This window comes from Podospora pseudocomata, chromosome 4 (assembly GCF_035222375.1).
Source record: "Podospora pseudocomata strain CBS 415.72m chromosome 4, whole genome shotgun sequence".
Taxonomy (NCBI): Eukaryota; Fungi; Ascomycota; class Sordariomycetes; order Sordariales; family Podosporaceae; genus Podospora; species Podospora pseudocomata.
In genome coordinates this window covers 2,302,877-2,318,146 of record NC_085888.1, presented here as the reverse complement: position 1 = coordinate 2,318,146, position 15,270 = coordinate 2,302,877, and the positions used below count along the sequence as shown (strand labels likewise).

The 15,270-nt window shown below is 52.3% G+C and overlaps 9 protein-coding genes across 9 annotated transcripts; 6 read left to right on the top strand and 3 right to left on the bottom strand.

Moving 5' to 3' along the window:
- Positions 1 to 120: 120 nt before the first annotated feature.
- QC762_407830 (uncharacterized protein) lies at positions 121 to 1,896 on the bottom strand (the record flags this gene model as incomplete). The annotated part of the gene is made up of 1 exon (XM_062890244.1): positions 121 to 1,896. The coding sequence occupies one exon, from the start codon at positions 1,894 to 1,896 to the stop codon at positions 121 to 123; it is 1,776 nt and encodes a 591-aa protein (XP_062743701.1).
- Positions 1,897 to 2,983: 1,087 nt separating this feature from the next.
- Positions 2,984 to 4,360, top strand: QC762_407840 (uncharacterized protein; the record flags this gene model as incomplete). The annotated part of the gene is made up of 1 exon (XM_062890245.1): positions 2,984 to 4,360. The coding sequence occupies one exon, from the start codon at positions 2,984 to 2,986 to the stop codon at positions 4,358 to 4,360; it is 1,377 nt and encodes a 458-aa protein (XP_062743700.1).
- A 613-nt stretch (positions 4,361 to 4,973) lies between these two features.
- On the top strand, positions 4,974 to 6,377 carry QC762_0068540 (uncharacterized protein; the record flags this gene model as incomplete). Its single annotated transcript, XM_062883708.1, has 2 exons — positions 4,974 to 5,939; positions 6,007 to 6,377. The coding sequence occupies exons 1-2, from the start codon at positions 5,900 to 5,902 to the stop codon at positions 6,375 to 6,377; spliced, it is 411 nt and encodes a 136-aa protein (XP_062743698.1). The 5' UTR covers positions 4,974 to 5,899.
- QC762_0068550 (uncharacterized protein) lies at positions 5,238 to 6,329 on the bottom strand (the record flags this gene model as incomplete). The annotated part of the gene is made up of 1 exon (XM_062883709.1): positions 5,238 to 6,329. The coding sequence occupies one exon, from the start codon at positions 6,327 to 6,329 to the stop codon at positions 5,238 to 5,240; it is 1,092 nt and encodes a 363-aa protein (XP_062743699.1).
- A 2,883-nt stretch (positions 6,378 to 9,260) lies between the features above and the next one.
- Positions 9,261 to 9,972, top strand: QC762_407860 (uncharacterized protein; the record flags this gene model as incomplete). Its single annotated transcript, XM_062890246.1, has 3 exons — positions 9,261 to 9,449; positions 9,521 to 9,658; positions 9,722 to 9,972. The coding sequence occupies 3 exons, from the start codon at positions 9,261 to 9,263 to the stop codon at positions 9,764 to 9,766; spliced, it is 372 nt and encodes a 123-aa protein (XP_062743697.1). The 3' UTR covers positions 9,767 to 9,972.
- A 1,201-nt stretch (positions 9,973 to 11,173) lies between these two features.
- QC762_407870 (uncharacterized protein) lies at positions 11,174 to 11,392 on the top strand (the record flags this gene model as incomplete). The annotated part of the gene is made up of 1 exon (XM_062890247.1): positions 11,174 to 11,392. The coding sequence occupies one exon, from the start codon at positions 11,174 to 11,176 to the stop codon at positions 11,390 to 11,392; it is 219 nt and encodes a 72-aa protein (XP_062743696.1).
- Positions 11,393 to 11,973: 581 nt separating this feature from the next.
- On the top strand, positions 11,974 to 13,869 carry QC762_407880 (uncharacterized protein; the record flags this gene model as incomplete). Its single annotated transcript, XM_062890248.1, has 4 exons — positions 11,974 to 12,580; positions 12,639 to 12,911; positions 12,979 to 13,360; positions 13,415 to 13,869. Exons 1-4 carry the CDS (start codon positions 12,323 to 12,325, stop codon positions 13,867 to 13,869), a joined length of 1,368 nt encoding a protein of 455 aa, XP_062743695.1. The 5' UTR covers positions 11,974 to 12,322.
- Positions 13,729 to 15,049, bottom strand: QC762_407890 (uncharacterized protein). The gene is made up of 2 exons (XM_062890249.1): positions 14,602 to 15,049; positions 13,729 to 14,473 (listed from the first exon to the last, which is right to left on the bottom strand). The coding sequence occupies exons 1-2, from the start codon at positions 14,816 to 14,818 to the stop codon at positions 14,160 to 14,162; spliced, it is 531 nt and encodes a 176-aa protein (XP_062743693.1). The 5' UTR covers positions 14,819 to 15,049; the 3' UTR covers positions 13,729 to 14,159.
- Positions 14,033 to 14,137, top strand: QC762_0068500 (uncharacterized protein; the record flags this gene model as incomplete). The annotated part of the gene is made up of 2 exons (XM_062883707.1): positions 14,033 to 14,072; positions 14,130 to 14,137. The coding sequence occupies 2 exons, from the start codon at positions 14,033 to 14,035 to the stop codon at positions 14,135 to 14,137; spliced, it is 48 nt and encodes a 15-aa protein (XP_062743694.1).
- Positions 15,050 to 15,270: the final 221 nt, after the last annotated feature.

Below are 15,270 nucleotides of genomic sequence, written 5' to 3'. Positions count from 1 at the left end.
TCCCTCTCCGTGTATATATATCCAAAAATGCTGCTGCTCTCGTGTGATCTTGCACACAATCAATCACATCACGGCGGGTGACCGGCCACGTGTATGTATGTACACGTGTGTGCCACCCTATCATTTATCCCAAGAATACAACTTGTAAAAAAACTCGTCTTTTTCCTCCTCAGGGGTATCCTCATAATCCTTTCTCCAGCTCTCGGGCAAGATCTCTCCCCACCACGTCGCAAACTCCATCCTCTGCCCCGGCGGCATTCTTGTATTCGCCCAGTTATTCCCACTCTTCCCCGCCCTCTTCCCCCCAACGCGCAGGACTTGCATCTCCCTCACACCGCAAAACAACCCCGGCCTCCCAACGCGAGTAACAACCTCCCAGTCCTTTCCGTTCCAAATCTCCTCCTCGAAGGTCTCCCCTGGCTGCACCGTCCTCCAAGGGTTCTGCGCCACCGGCTCAAACAGCCTGGTCTGAAGGTCATAAATGATCCTGATCAGCTTCTCCCACACCCTCACGACATGAATCATCTTAAACACCCCCTCCTCATACGCCACACGAATATAAGGATTGACATAAATCCCGCTCTCACTCCCCTTCATCGCCCCAGCCGGTAAATCCCCCTGCCTCTTCGCCGCCTCGGTCAAATCCGCCGAAAACAAACAACACTCACACGCATCATAATACGCCCCGGGCTCATGCCTGAACCTCACCGGTCCCGTCACAGCAGCATCAGCACGAGTATGATTCCCCGGATCAATCGCATGTCCCGCCACCACCCCCTCCTCCCACGCTTTTCCTCTTGGTTTTTCCTCCTCCACATTCTGAACATACCTCCCCTGCATAGCCATCATGCCCCCCCAGCAACTCTTCACTCGCACCGCATCCTTACTCTCAAGAACATCCTTCCGGGACAGCCCCCTCCCTCTCTCCCCAAAAAAGGGATAGATGGCCTGGTAGCTCGCGTACCCGTCCGCGTCGCGCATGGCGTAGATGTCGTACATTCTATGTCCGAACCAGAAATCCATCGCGCACGCGGCGACATAGGCCGCCCGTCCAGTTTGCTTGTCTACATTCGTCCCGAACAGCAAATTCGCCGCGTCAATGGGGTCAAAAACGATGTCGTTCAAAAACAGAACCTTGTCAAACTTTCTGACCCCGTTGATCCTATCCTCCTTTGTCCTCTGATCCAGCGGTCTCAGGGCCCGGTTTCGAAGTTCGGCTAGGTAGGCGACCCGCTTTACTCGGGGTGTGCCGTCGGGGAGGAGGACGGTGGGGAAGTTATCCAGGGAAACGTGGTCGTCGGATGTGATGGCGTGTTTGCAGGGCACACGGGATTTGAGCTCCTCGAGCGCGGCTTTGCCCTTTGGGCCGGAGTCGTTTTCGTAGATTGACAGGAACACGTTGTCGGGGCCGAGGATGCGGATGAGGCGGAGGAGGCGGTCGGAGAAGGGGCCTGAGGCGAGCTTGCCGTTTTTGTCGTAGAGGATTGTGGCGATGAAGACTTGCTCGTTGAAGAGGTTTGCGCAGCCTTCGCGGGGGGAAGTGCCGCGGCAGGCGTGGAGGGTTTGGGAGTAGTGTATTGGGGGGTTGTTGTAGGACGGCAGAAAGATGGGGGTGAGGATGAGGATCGAGGTGAGGAAGAGGAGGAGGGATTTGAGGAGGAGGATGAGGGGTCGGGGAGTCGCGCGCCAGGCTGTTCGGCGGAGGAGGCGGAGGCGGGAGAGGAAACGTTGGGCTTTGAGGAGGTAGGGTTTGGTGGGGGTGATGTATTTGGTGTGGAGGTGGGTTAGGTTGCGGTGGTGGTTGTCCCAGCTGGAGCGGCGGAGGAATTCGTGGGTTTCATGGTCGTCTGAGTCGGTGTCGTAGAGACAGTGGTCGTAGTTGATGGGGTCTTTCATTTTTTTTGGCTTTTGTGTCTACTGGGTGAGGGAGAGTAACGAGGGCATGTCGTTGGACATGGGAGGGCGGGGGGGGGCCAAAAATATTTACAGAACAAAAAAAGAGACTCTTATAAAATCGAGTCGAGGTAAGGGAGAAAGAGGAAATGCGGCGGTGGAAAAGGAAACGGGTCTTTTTTCAGCGGCTGTACAACGGGGATAGCCTTGTCCAATTGATCGCCAGCTGAGTCGGTTTTGAAGGTGAGGGAAGCACAAGGCGGACGAGATGGACTATATAGTAACTTGGGCGCATCACACCGCTTGGCCACCACCACCCAGCCAGGCCTGCCCAATGGAGGATCTCGTAAGAAGAATTGGCATCACTTTCCGACATCCGATCATCCCCCCAGTTGTGGTTACACGTTGGGCACGACGCGTAGCCGTTCTTTCTCCACAAAGAACCAACATCTGGAAAACCGGCACTCTCTTCTTTTCAACATTTGGCAATTGGGGCATTTCCCTTGCACTGCCGCCGGGTACGCCACTCTCTTCCTTGGCCGGTGTCTTGGCATCAGCCGAAACATCTGCAGCAGCGGATCCCCTTGTCGGGGAGAGACAGCGCTATTCCCTTCCTGAACTAGCCGAGAGAATGCTAAGCTCATGTGGAAGCACGGGCCACAGAAGCTTTGGATGGACCCTTGTGGCTGGTCTGGACTGGCCTATGCTAGATGGGTAAATTATGAAGTGGCTCCAGAGGGTAAACGACGGGGACCAGGTACAACATTTGTTTTCTTTTCCAGTTGAGCAATCACAAAGGCGCGCGGCCATGGAGCGCCAGATGAGCATCTCGCGATAGCTTTCCAGAGCTGGTCCTCAGTGTTCTTTTCTGTCTTGTCGTTCCCTCTCTCTGTCACTCTCCGCCAGTTCTCGGCAGATCGATATATACCCCTTCGCTACCGGGTGACCGCCAATTACGATTATATACCACTCCTCCCGACGACGACGACGACGACGACAACTACAACGACGACAGTTCCCTCACAACAAAACTAGAAAAAAAAAATCCCCCCAAAAAAATCCTCAAATCCCAACCTCCTGACCCATCAAAATGCTCTTCCCCCCATTAACACGCCCCCGCGGCCCCCTCCGCACCCTCCTAACCCGCCTCCACCCCTACCGCATCCCCCTCACCCTCCTCCTCCTCGCCCTCCTCACCGAAGTCTACCTCCACAACTCCTATTACACCATCCACCACCCCGCCCGCGACCTCGACGTCCCCTTTTACACCTCATGCCAAGAACCCGACCTCTCCCCCTCGGCGCCCCGCGAAGCCGCAGCAATAGTAATGCTCGCCCGCAACCACGAAGTTGAAAAAGCCCTTCGCACCGTTATCTCGATAGAAAAACACTTCAACCGCTGGTTCCACTACCCCATCGTCTTCCTCAACGACGAGGACTGGGACCCGGAATTTGTCTCAACCATGAACGAGACCGTCTCGGGCGGCGCAAAGTTCGAGGTCATACCCAAGGAAGAATGGGGCTTCCCCGCGAATATAAACCAAGACCGCGCTCGAGAGGCGATCAACAGGCAGGGCCAACAGGGGGTGTTGTATGGTGGGCTGGAATCATACCACCACATGTGCAGGTTTTATTCGGGCAAGTTTTACACGCTAAAGGCGCTGAGGGAGTACAAATGGTACTGGCGGATTGAACCGGACGTGGAATTCTACTGCGCGCTGACGTACGACCCGTTTGTGGAGATGGCCAAGCATGAAAAGGTGTACGGGTTTACCGTCGCGCTGCCTAAGGAGCCGGCGACGTGCCCGGGGTTGTTTCGGGCGGTGGCTGACTGGAAGGAGGAGCAGGATTATCGGACCACCGAGCTGTGGAAGGCGATGGTGAGCCCGAGCTGGCTGCCTTGGCCGATCAGGAAAATGATGAGCGGGTTGGGACATAGGGACGGGCGTGGGGACGGGTGGAATTTGTGCCATTACTGGAGCAATTTCGAGATTGCGAGTTTGGACTTTTTCAGGAGTAATGCTTATCAGGATTTGTTTGAGAGGTTGGACGAGAGAGGGGGGTTTTATGAGGAGAGGGTGAGTACCCTAACCCCCTTTTTCCGACTTGGAAAGAATTTGATGCTGATCATGAGAAAACAGTGGGGAGATGCACCGGTGCATTCGCTCGCGCTGGCGATGCTGCTTGATTCGCACAAGGTTCACCACTTTGAGGATATTGGGTATAGGCATGATTGGTACTTCCAATGTCCTGCCAACGCTCCGGGAGGACAGTTACCGCAGAGCGAAGTCCTGGGGGGGCCGGCGTTTGAAGTTCGAGAAGAGAGGGAGGATGGGATTGGGTGTCGGTGTGAGTGCGATGGCAGCCGGACGAGGAACCATGCGAGTTATTGCCTGAACCGGTTGACGCAGCCAAACAAGAGCAGGAGGTTGGGGACGTTGGGGTGGGTAAGGAGTTGGTGGGCTTAGAGGGTGGGGGGGGTTAAGAGGTAAATATTGTGTTAATGTTTGATGTACATGAGAGAGAGCATGGTGGTTTCTTTTTCTCGTTGAAAAGCGATGGCGAGGAGTTTCTGGTGTTGAAGCAAGGGATGGGGGGCATGGACGAGGAGATGTAATATAAAGGAGGCCAAGATCTCATATAAAAAAAAAGATCAAATCCTGTAATTAGATAATACCCAGAAAAGAAACCGCCAATCGCCCGTACCTTCGGCCGATTTGATCATACGGATATTTTCTCGGACTTGTACCCTACCTACTCATCAACCCACACAAGTACCATGCAGAACCAAACCTCAAGCCTACCCAAGTTTTGCCATCACTCCAATAGGGGTCAGGAACAAGAAACACTCCTATCTTGGCACAAGCCTCGACCTACTTGTTCCTTCTTTGTCAAAATATTATATCATTATCATTTGTGTATATGTGCTCTCTCTTCCAAAATGTACCAAAAAACAAAAAAAAACAAAAAAAACAAAAAAAACAAAAAAAAAAAAAAAAAAAAAAAAAAAACAAACAAAAAAAAAAAACAAACAAAAAAAAAAAAAAAAAAAGACCAAATAAACGAACGAAACAGTTCAATGCCATACTATATATAAAATCTTCAGAGGGTTTATAGGCGCGCGACATAAACCTGGGGTATCTTTATCAAGATTCAAAAAGAGAAAAGAAACGGAAGAAAAAACCAACCGCTACCATGCTCCTTTGTCCCAATGTCCAACACCGCCGCTTCCCATCGTCATCAGCCATTAACAATACTCTTCTTCCTCCTTTGCCAAATCGCTCACCGCTCAAAAAAGACCAAAAACGCCGTTTCATGATATACACAAACATCTCCTCAACCCCATCATAAATCATCCTCCAAAAACCTCCTCATCAACAAATTAAACCTCGTATCCCTGCCCCGCACCACCTCGGGCGTCAACTCCCTCAAATACCTCTCCCAGGCCATCTGACTCCAGGCATGATACGCCAGCTGGTTCGTAAACAAGCTGCCCCCATGCCTCTCAATCTCGCCCTCCCAGTACTTTGCCTTTTCCTTGTCCAACCTCTCATGCATCCAGTCAATATGCCTCCACGTCCATGTCGGCCAGAAAAACGCATCGGGCGCCAGGGCGCAAACCTCGCTTGGGTGCTCCTCGGCGAGCTCCTTTGGCAGAATCACAGAGTGGTAATTCCATTCCTTGGAGAGGTCGGTGTTGTTATAGGATTCTAGCCACCTGGTGAGGAAAGTCGAGTTGGGCCGGGCGGCGATGACGGCGTTGCAGAGACCCCAGCGGTTTCCGCCTTCTGCGCCGAGGATTACATCATGGGGCGAGGGGTTGGCGAGGATGTGGTCAAAGGGACGGAGGGCAAAGGCGTCGATGTCGAGGTAGATGCCTCCGTCTGTCAGGAGGGCTTTGAGGCGCAATGTGTCCGAGACGTGAGCGTAGTGGTCGGATGAGGAGGTGGGTGGGTGGTGGATTAACGTGATGTCTTTTGACAACCGACGAATCCAAGGATTGGTTAATGGGTCGGCGTGGGGGTCCGGCGAGGGTGGTTCGGAGAGGTAGGTATAGTGAAGATATACAGCGTCCGGTTTGAGAGATACGATGGCTGACCTGACTGCGAGGTAGCTGAGGAAATCAAAGTGACCTGCGCCCGGGTTGTACAGTGGGTTCTTCAGCCCGTAGTTGAAGTGAACAATGTTTGGTATTGGTTCGGAATCGTCGGTGGTATGGTGGTTGTGATGGTGTTCAAACGAGGAAGACTGGCCGTTGAGGCATGCCAGCTCGGCTTCGGTCGGGACGAAGGCTTGCTCGATCCATTTCTGACCCGAAAATGGGTTCGTCTGTCTCACATGGTCCCCGAATCGGTAGAGGTAGGGCGCGGATATGTAGATGACTATGCAGCCGTAGATGATAGCGACGAGACGGTAGGCATTGCGCGACACGATCATCTTCTCGGTTTTCGGATCGCGTCGTCGATGTTAAAGGTCGTCGAGTGAGGAATTGGGTCGGAGCCGCAAAAACGTTATGTTGGCGGCGGCGGCAGCTTTTTGCAACCCCGACGTTCGAATGGTTGGGAAGGTCAAAGCCGAGACCGAAGAAAATATTAGGTATGAGGAATACAGGGGGGGGAGCTGAGGTGTCAGGCAAGGCTAAAAGGGGCTAGGTCATGTCTCGTGGTGGGCTGTTGTTGCAACCGCATGTGCCGAAGTGAAGAGCAGGAGGAGTCGATGATGCTGTAGGTTGAAAGTTTGGATGTTGTCGGGACTTGGTTGGAGTGGGAATAGTGGAGGCCTGGAGGGGCAAGGTTTTATTGATTCTGGCCATTCGCCAATTCTTCGCGAAAGCACTTCTTCTTCAGACAGCCAGGAGGTGGTCGAGTTTCTGGGCAAGGCATGGCATCGCAAGGCACAAGGCAAAGGTCCCGTCATCTGTGACAGCAAGAGCTGGGGCCAAGTACCCTGGTACCCAGTCCGAGCTTGAGCCAGGAACCAATGCAAGCCCAAGCAAGCCCCCGGCAGGCTGGACCCACCAACCCCCTCCTCCGCCAATCCCGTCAAAAGAACAAGGCTTGGCGCTGTGCGGTGTAAGGCGCGGGCGGCGGCCCACTCCTCGAGCCTGCATCTCGATGCCCAAAACAGCAACACAAGAATGCGGTGCTGTCATCCAAACTGTTTCATCGCCCAGGATTTCTTCTAGATCTTTTTTTCTCAGAGTCATTGGTGTCTCAAAACAAAACACCACGGCAGCCAGCCTGGGCTGTCGACACTCCACCGTCACTCCAAGCCCCATGTGGCATCGAGTACAACCTGGAACTAAATATCGCACGAGTGCGAGTGTCGTTTGGTCCGTGGCTCGGAGATATTGGACCGGCTGTAACTATTATGCTGCAATACCTACCTTTGTCCTAGCGCTGACGAGGCTCAGAAACAGGAAATAGACCATAGCCAAGAGCGGCTGGAAATCGGCATACTACAGCACGTCGGAAAGTGACATTCTGCCTCGGTAGTACAACGACACCACCAGAACTGGGACTATGCAGTGTGTGCTGCGCAGTTGGGTCGCTGAGAGCGTGGCTATGCTCTTGTGCTGTTCTGATGCAGCAACTCGTACGGCTGAAGCCAGTATAGCCTCCTAGCGTAGCAATAGTGCTATGTAACTCGCGCATTACAAAAGGACCTTGAGAGTCGTGTGATGTCTGAAGATCTCTTGTCGGATTGGGATTGGGATTGGGATTGGGATGCGTGTGATGCGAGTGTGCAGAGTATCGATAGGTAGAGCCCAGAGATGTGACGTGCCGGGATGCCGAACCCCGCCTCCAACACCACCTTGGGAGAAATATTGAGTGTTGGGCGAAGAACAAAAAGAAAATTGGATAGAATGTTGGTGGGTTTTCCTGTTGCCTGCTGTCTTATAGCTCAAGGTTACGCGGCAGGCTACGTAACGCAGACTTGTGTCTGCTGACACACATTTTCACATCTCACGGCCGTTGAAACACTGACACGCTTGATGATAGAAATCTGCACCCTGGCCATCTGCACGGAAAGCTGCTGCCCTCGAATTCGCGTGGGGGATATGACTGAAACAGACATTCGGCAGTTTTGAATTTGATATCAATCAGAGTTGTGATCAAAACATGCATCTCCTCCGCATCATGCCAAGCTCGGACACTGGAGCTCTGATCGAGCTCTGAATAGCTTCAACCGCCAAGTCCCACCCTAAATGCGGGGTGACCAAACGGCGTTGTGGCTGGCCGCTCCCGAAGGTGGGTGGTGGGTCCGATCTCCACAGCGGTTGACCCACGCGTTATGGCGTGCATTCCCAACTCACAAGTTGACAGACGCAGGGAAAGTCAAAGTTGGAAAAAACAAACAACTCAATCTCCTTCTTCCTACGATTTTTGGAAATTTTGGGCCACCCGCCGTCGAGTTTCGTCTTGACAACCTCAAGATGCTCATGAACGTCACCACTTCAGTTTAGGCGGCCTCAACGTCCTGTACCACCAAGCCAGTCCACTATGGTCGATTGAACGCCCGCCCGGAATACTGCAACTGGCAGAGAGAGTCGGGCAGAGCCTGGACTCTTGATCCTGTCTCTCTCTCGGCGGGAGCGCTGTCTCGTCGATCGCCACGTGTTTCTGCTCCTTGGAACAATATCGTCAGCAGACCTCTCTCCATCTTCCTCTTCAGCAGGCGCGCGGCAATGCCGAGCAGCACTTGAGCAGCAGCACAGCATCCGGCAGGCGGGCGAGATCCACTGGTTTGGACAGCTTAACCCAGGGCGGCTCTCTTTGTTTATGCCCTAATCAGCAAAGCCAGCGCTCTAAACACACGATGGAAGCCCAGTGGTACTGTCTGACCCCTGGACGCTGGAGATTGGAGATTGGAGGTTGGAGAGATTGCTGGGTCGGTATGGAGTAGCGGTTGCGGCAGAAAACACAAAAAAAATGATAATGGAGGAGGTGTGAGTGGTGTGTGGTGTTCTACTTGCTCACCCACCGCACCCCAACCCCGTTGTTTTTGTGCCGCCCACCTTTTGTTTTCCTTGCGACATTTCGACTTTTGGCCCTTCCTATCGTTTGCCCTAGACAAGTCTCTATCTCCTCTTTTACGCCATTTTGCTTCATTCGCTGCGCTGCGCAAGTTCGTCGCGTTTTTGCTGTCCAATTTTCCACGTAAGTTGGGCTGCCCGAACAGTTTGCGCCGCGAGAAAAGCTGAGAGCTGCTGCCCGCGCATGTAGTCTGCCGAGCGCATCGTGCAATTTTTGCTGCTTTCGCGTCGCATACACACAGTTGAAGCTCTCGCGGGATCGCGCTTCACTTGTGTATCCATACTGACTTTTTTGGAGCAGATAATCACAGGTTAATTCCACATTATCAGCCATGGCTCGTGAAGGAACCCGTTCGTCCACCGGCAACTCCAAGCCGCGTGTCTTTCAGACTGTCGACACCGCTCCTGCCGTGAAGAGGACCACCAAGCCCAAGGCTGCGAAGGGGGAGACCAAGGGCGCCAAACCCACCGGTGTAACCAAGAAGAAGGCCGCCCCCAAGAAGGAGACCGTTGCGAAGAAGGTATGTCGGCTGCGCCTCAGGTTGTGTGGAGGATATATCAGGCACAATCGGGCTAACTCTCTGATTTTCAGGCCAAGGCTGCTGTCAAGAAGGCCGCGCCCAAGAAGATAGCCGAGAAGGCCGAGAAGACGGAGAAGGCCGACAAGCCCGAGAAGGCTGAGAAGGCTGAAAAGGCCGAGAAGGTTGAGAAGGTCGAGAAAGCTGAGAAGGTAAGACAACTCTCTCTCCTCCTGGCATAACCCAAGACACAACTAACCATATCTTCCTGATAGCCCAAGACAACAACCAAGAAGAAGGAGGCTGCTGCTGCCAAATAAACGGTAACCGGCGTGTCCCATCTCTCTTCCTCTTCCCTGTGCAAAGCTACATCAACACACGGGGAACTCTTCAGTGCACATTCTTGGATGTCAGGGTCTCTTATCTTTCCCGAGTATTTAATCCCCTTGGCTATATATATAGTAACTGGCTTTTTCTCTGTGTGTAAGGAGCGTCTTGGTTATATATTTCGGTTCTTTTTTATCTGGGTTCTTATTGTGTAGTGTAAAGGAGTGTGGTTTGAAGAATAGGCAACAGAGCTGTCTTTGCTTTATCTTAAACTTGGGATCCTGTGCTGATGTTATGGTTGACAACTGTTCCTAGAGCTTGCTCATGTCAGATATTGACGATTGTGAAGAAGACCTCCATCAAGAAGCAGCCAGGTGGGGATCGAATCCATCATGATAGCTGAACTTTTGCTTGGCCCAGGCTTCAGAGACGAGCTGTCCTGGGAGCTGTCTCGGCACGGACGAGATTATCACCCATCGAAAGACGTATTTCGTCAAGATACAGACCCCCCCGGATCTACAACCGATGACAGCATTAGTTACTTACCACCGCCCAATTTTCTCCTCAGTTAGTAGGCCTGGTCTATTTTCTATCGAGAAGTGTTTCTTTCCCTTGATAGGTAAATTGGTCAGTCAGGAACTCTGCACGAACGGCACGCTGTTGACCACATTCAAGCCATGTCTCGATAGGTAAGTTATACGAAGGAGATAAGCCTTGCGGCGTCCGGAACGTCATGGAATTTTCAAAAGGTTTGGTATGTGGCTTGAAGCATGTCTTATCATCACGTCAGTTGGAGTGTGGGGTGAGATGGGAGGCAAAAGCCATGGATCGAGACTCGGAGAGGAATGAATGTGAATAACCTACCCCCAGAAAACCAATAACCCGGTTGCTGGAAACCTAGTTTTGCGACATGTCACTGCGTCTGACCCAGTGTGCAGAGATAGGTGAAATCACGGCGTTGATGATAGCAAGAAGGATCATGGTATGCGGGGCACTTTCAGATGGGGTATAGAGTTCGGGAAGAGCAGAGAGGTGATATGAGAGGGCTGAACAGAATTATGCCTACTTGCGTTACGGAGCGAGCTGTTGAATGTTATGTGGTAAACCCTCGAACCTGCGGAAAGTTTGAAAAGATGGGCCATCGATTATCTGACCTTTGGGGTGGAGGGCAAGCTCAAAAAGCAGCTGGTCAGCCCCCACCGTTGATTTCTGTCCCTCCTCTTCATGTGAAAGTCAGATGGATGGATGTGGCATGGAGCACGACAGAAATAAGCGGGCAGCGGACCGTGACAACCACATAAAATTGCTACCCTCCCCTCTTTTCTTTGCTTCTTCTCTGCCCTACCGTCTGACACTCGATCTGATCTCTTCTGGACTGGGGTCTGGAACAGGGTCGTGACATGGCAGCTGCAAGCTTTCCCCGCCTTGGTGTGGCTCGCGTGGTTTGCTGGGTAGGGTTGCAGGGCAGAATTGTGAGGTTGCAGTTCTTGTTTACCCATGATTATGTGATTGAACCTGTGAGAGAGATGGATGTCCACGTCGAAAATAGACACACTGCGTGGGATGTTGAACAGCGTGGACAAAAGGGACAAGCCACCTTCTCAGGCCGGTCAAGATGAGCCAGTCATGGAGAAGGCTCTTGATCGGGTAGAGTTGGAATGTGCCATACATTATACATATGCAAGGGAAGCACGACCTGCGCACCTATAGCATATCTCTTTTTGAGGCAGCGGAGGAGGTGTGATCCCGTAGGCATCCCGTGTCCATCCCTTCCGAAGGATCAGATCAGCCGGCAACATACAGACCGAGTCTCGGATAGTGTGCAACCAAGTGTTTAAAGATGTAGAAAACAGAAAGAACTTGGACCAATCCAATAACACGATAGCCGAGAGCATGACTTTTTTATTATCCAGATGAAGAAAGTTACACACACGTCTAGGTGGTAGACGACTCGAGGGTTGCTATCAGGGACGGCGAGCAGGTGCATGATGGTTACACAGGAGGCTCCGTGTGTGTGTGCGTGTGTGTGTGCGTGCTGCCGTCGACGCTGCTGCCCATTGCCTTGCCGGTGGGCGAGTGGGTAAGTGCATCGTGTTTGCTGTCGAGGGAAGCCTATCATGTTGGAGATAGTGAGACGTCATGTGGTGGTGATGCCGTTCCACCATGTCGCCTCTCCCCCATCCGACTCACTCGCGCCTGCCTCTAAAAGATAAAACGGCGGCCTTCCATCCTTGGGGAACCGGAGGTGTTTGGGGGAAAAGCTGGACATGTCAAGCCTCACATCATCACATGCTTTCTCGTGCCTGCGGCCTGCCTGGCGCCATCTCGTGCCAACCTAAAAAGAGGACCCCGGGGCGTCTCGTGTATACCGGTCGTGGCTTCCTTATCTTGGTCGCCAGCGTCACACATCGCCATCATTAAGGTTTCTTGTGTGGGGAGGCCCACCACAAATAGCTATCATTGCTCTTTCCCCCCTCCTCCCACTCTCTGCTCTGCTCTGCTCTCGCTGCCCTCTGCCCTCTGTCATCTGGAAACATCGGACAGCAGCCATGGAGCGATCAGATTGCCTGATCCCCAGATGGGACGAGAATAGAACTGAATTTGACAAGTTCGAGCTCAACTTCAGAGGATGGTGCTACCTTAGGCCCGACAAGGTTTACTCCGCCACGACAATTCTCGCCGGCTACTTCATAGATGCAACCTGGACTCCGAGTGTCGACTGGGAGATCACCGTTCAGGAACCCACCCCCGAGACCCCAATTTCGCCCCTGCCTGGTCGAGAAGGCCTGGCCTATGTGGCCCTCAACGTAAGTCCCAAACCCCTCAAACTCTGTCGAGCAAAACGCAGACCTGATGTCCTGTCAGATTCTCTTTACAACCACCGACGGCGGCTCCGAAAAGCTCGCAAGCGAGAGCAATTGCCGCTCATACTTCAACGAGCTATCGAAACAGCTTTTATGGCCCTGTCTTGATGCATCTCGCAACAAGATTCAGATTGACTTTGTGACGTGGAAGTTGGAACCCAGTTGGGGCTATTCCACTGCCTTCTCACGGTACTGGCTCAAGGGTTGGTCGCATAAGCCCACCCAGCAGCAGATGGAGCTCCCAGCTTACAACATCAGTTACGTTCTGCGCGATGTAAGTCGATCTTCTTATGCTCTATGCTAGTTCTGTATGCTATGCTGATATTCGATCCTCACCCCAGCTCACCAACCTCGAGGGCCTTCGTAAAGGGGATACTTGTCACGATTCTTGTCCCAAGGGGGCCGTGGTGGAGTGCACCAAGCACCTCTTACGCCAGGCTCAGCAGGAGCTCGCCGATGTCCGCAAAATTGCCAGCGGCGCATTGAGGCAGCCGTTTGGTGCAGAGGAAGAGGAGAACGTGGAGGCTCTGATTGAGGAGAACATCCGTCATGCACTTGCCACCAACAACTCAATTAGAGCCATCCTCAACATTCTGAATCGGAATGTTGGCGTGGGCCGCAGCCGCTTTTTCTTCATGCGGATCCTCCGTCGAATCCTCAACCGGCCCAAGTACTTGAACATGGTCATAACCGACAAGACCTTCGGGAGCAAGAAAGAGTCCAGTAAGTCCGCCTCCAAAAGGAGCATGTGAAGCTGTACTGATTCGTATCACCCAGTGTCTGGTGATGTTAATTTCTTCGAATGCATAGCCAGGACTATGGCTGGCCACATTCGTTTGAGGAGTGCCGCTACTCGTCACAAGCTCCGATGTCATGTTCAAGAGGCCGTCTCGGGAACCCTCGAGGAAACACAACTTGTCGGCTACTTTGGCCTGGTGGCTGCGAAGGTCGGTCAGCAGGCTCATCATGATGCCGCTCTCGACAAAGTCGGCCAGCATTACTTCGACGCATTTTGGGATGTTGAAGCGGATATCGAGGCCCTTATTCAGATTCTGGACAATGAGTATGCCGCGAATGGCGAGAAAATGTTCAGAAAGAAGAGAAAGGCTGTCCCGAAGGGCACACCCAGGTGTCTGTTGGAAAAGGCTGCTCTGAATGAGAAGCTGGACAAGCTGGAGAACGACTCGGACTCGGAGCTGGAGATGGACGAGGAGTACGATGAGAAATGCTGATTTTGGGGTGGCGATCTCTGGTGACATGGAACGGAGTTTATTTACCGGGCTAGCTTTGCGTTGATATGCTGCCGAGCGGCCAAGGGGCAGCTTGAGGAAGCCTGGTGTTCGTGCTGAAGATATTGGGCGAGGTCATGTTGGTTGCTATTAATCTCAATTCAAGATGGGCGGCCACGCTGGCAATGTTGTTCGTTATTTGACAAGTAAGTTTGCAAATTCGAGACAGGTAACATTTTGTTTACTCATCAAGCTCACGCGAGATTACTGATTGTTTTTGGTGTACTATCATCTCAGTGATCTGGTGCCTGGAAGGTGTTTCCGCCACCGACTCTCTCCATGCAGATTAGCTTTCCTGTGCCGGTCTCCCTCACGTCTTGTGCCCCGAGGGTGTGTTTGTAGAGCTTGGCAGCTTCCTCGTCTCGGGTAAAGAGGAGTAAGCGTCTCAGGTGCTCGTCCCATTCGGAGACTATCTCGTCCAGACAGGACATCATGAATCTGGCCAGTCCTTTGCCTTGGTGGGAGGGGAGGACGTAGACGTCTGTGAGGTAGGCGAAGGTGAGTCGGTCGGTTATCAGGCGGCCGAAGCCTATTAGTTCTTTTTCTTCTAGATAAATACAAATGGTGTCAGTTTGTGTAAGTCCCTTTTTTCTTTCTTTTTTTATTATTTAATTTTTATTTTTTTTTATAAAAAAAAACAAAACTTGGGATTGTGAGGTGATTTTGGGGTACTACCATCATAGAGACCGAGGCAAAGTGAGTTTTGGACTAGAGTCTGGAGATGGGCGTGGGTGAGGGGTTTGGACCAGTAGATGAAGTCTGAGTTGAAGGCTGAGGAGAGGGCGTCGAGGGAGATGAGGGTGGGATCGGTGGAGACTGTGAATGTGAGGCTCTTGCTGCTTGTGGTGATGACAGTCTTTGTCCATGATTTGTGCTCAGTTGGTTGAGACATCTTGGAGGTCGGTGAAGCTGATGAGACGGGATGAACAATGAGATGGGATGAGTGGGGATGGAAAGTTCAGAGTGATGAGAGAGTCAACTGTTGAAATGAGATAAGACCAAAAGTCTTTGTTAGTTGAAATTCCAAAGCTTTTATAGTTGCAGATATCAAGCTGGAAGGAGTCATATATCCATCACGCCCTAACATTGACAAGGAAGGTGGGAGGGTAGCGAATCTACAAAGTATGGACCTGCATTCATGCATGACAAAGCCTTGGTTGTTCTAGAAGTATTCCACATTCCCGTTAACCCGCCGGGACGGGCCTTGGTGACTCACCCTGAACACCGGCATCGGGCCGGGGTCTTGGCAGGACTTGCCGGAGACAGTGAGGTTGATGAGGCTTTGACTTGAGGTAAGAGGCAAATCTTGGGAAAATATCCACAATTTTCAAAATTAATTCCAGA

Excerpts from the sequence above, each read along its gene's own strand:
- QC762_407890 (XM_062890249.1), bottom strand. The coding sequence starts at position 14,818 with ATGTCTCAACCAACTGAGCACAAATCATGGACAAAGACTGTCATCACC. Across the intron at positions 14,474-14,601 it reads TTGCCTCGGTCTCTATGATG|AAGAAAAAGAACTAATAGGC; the intron begins GTAGTACCCCAA and ends GTATTTATCTAG.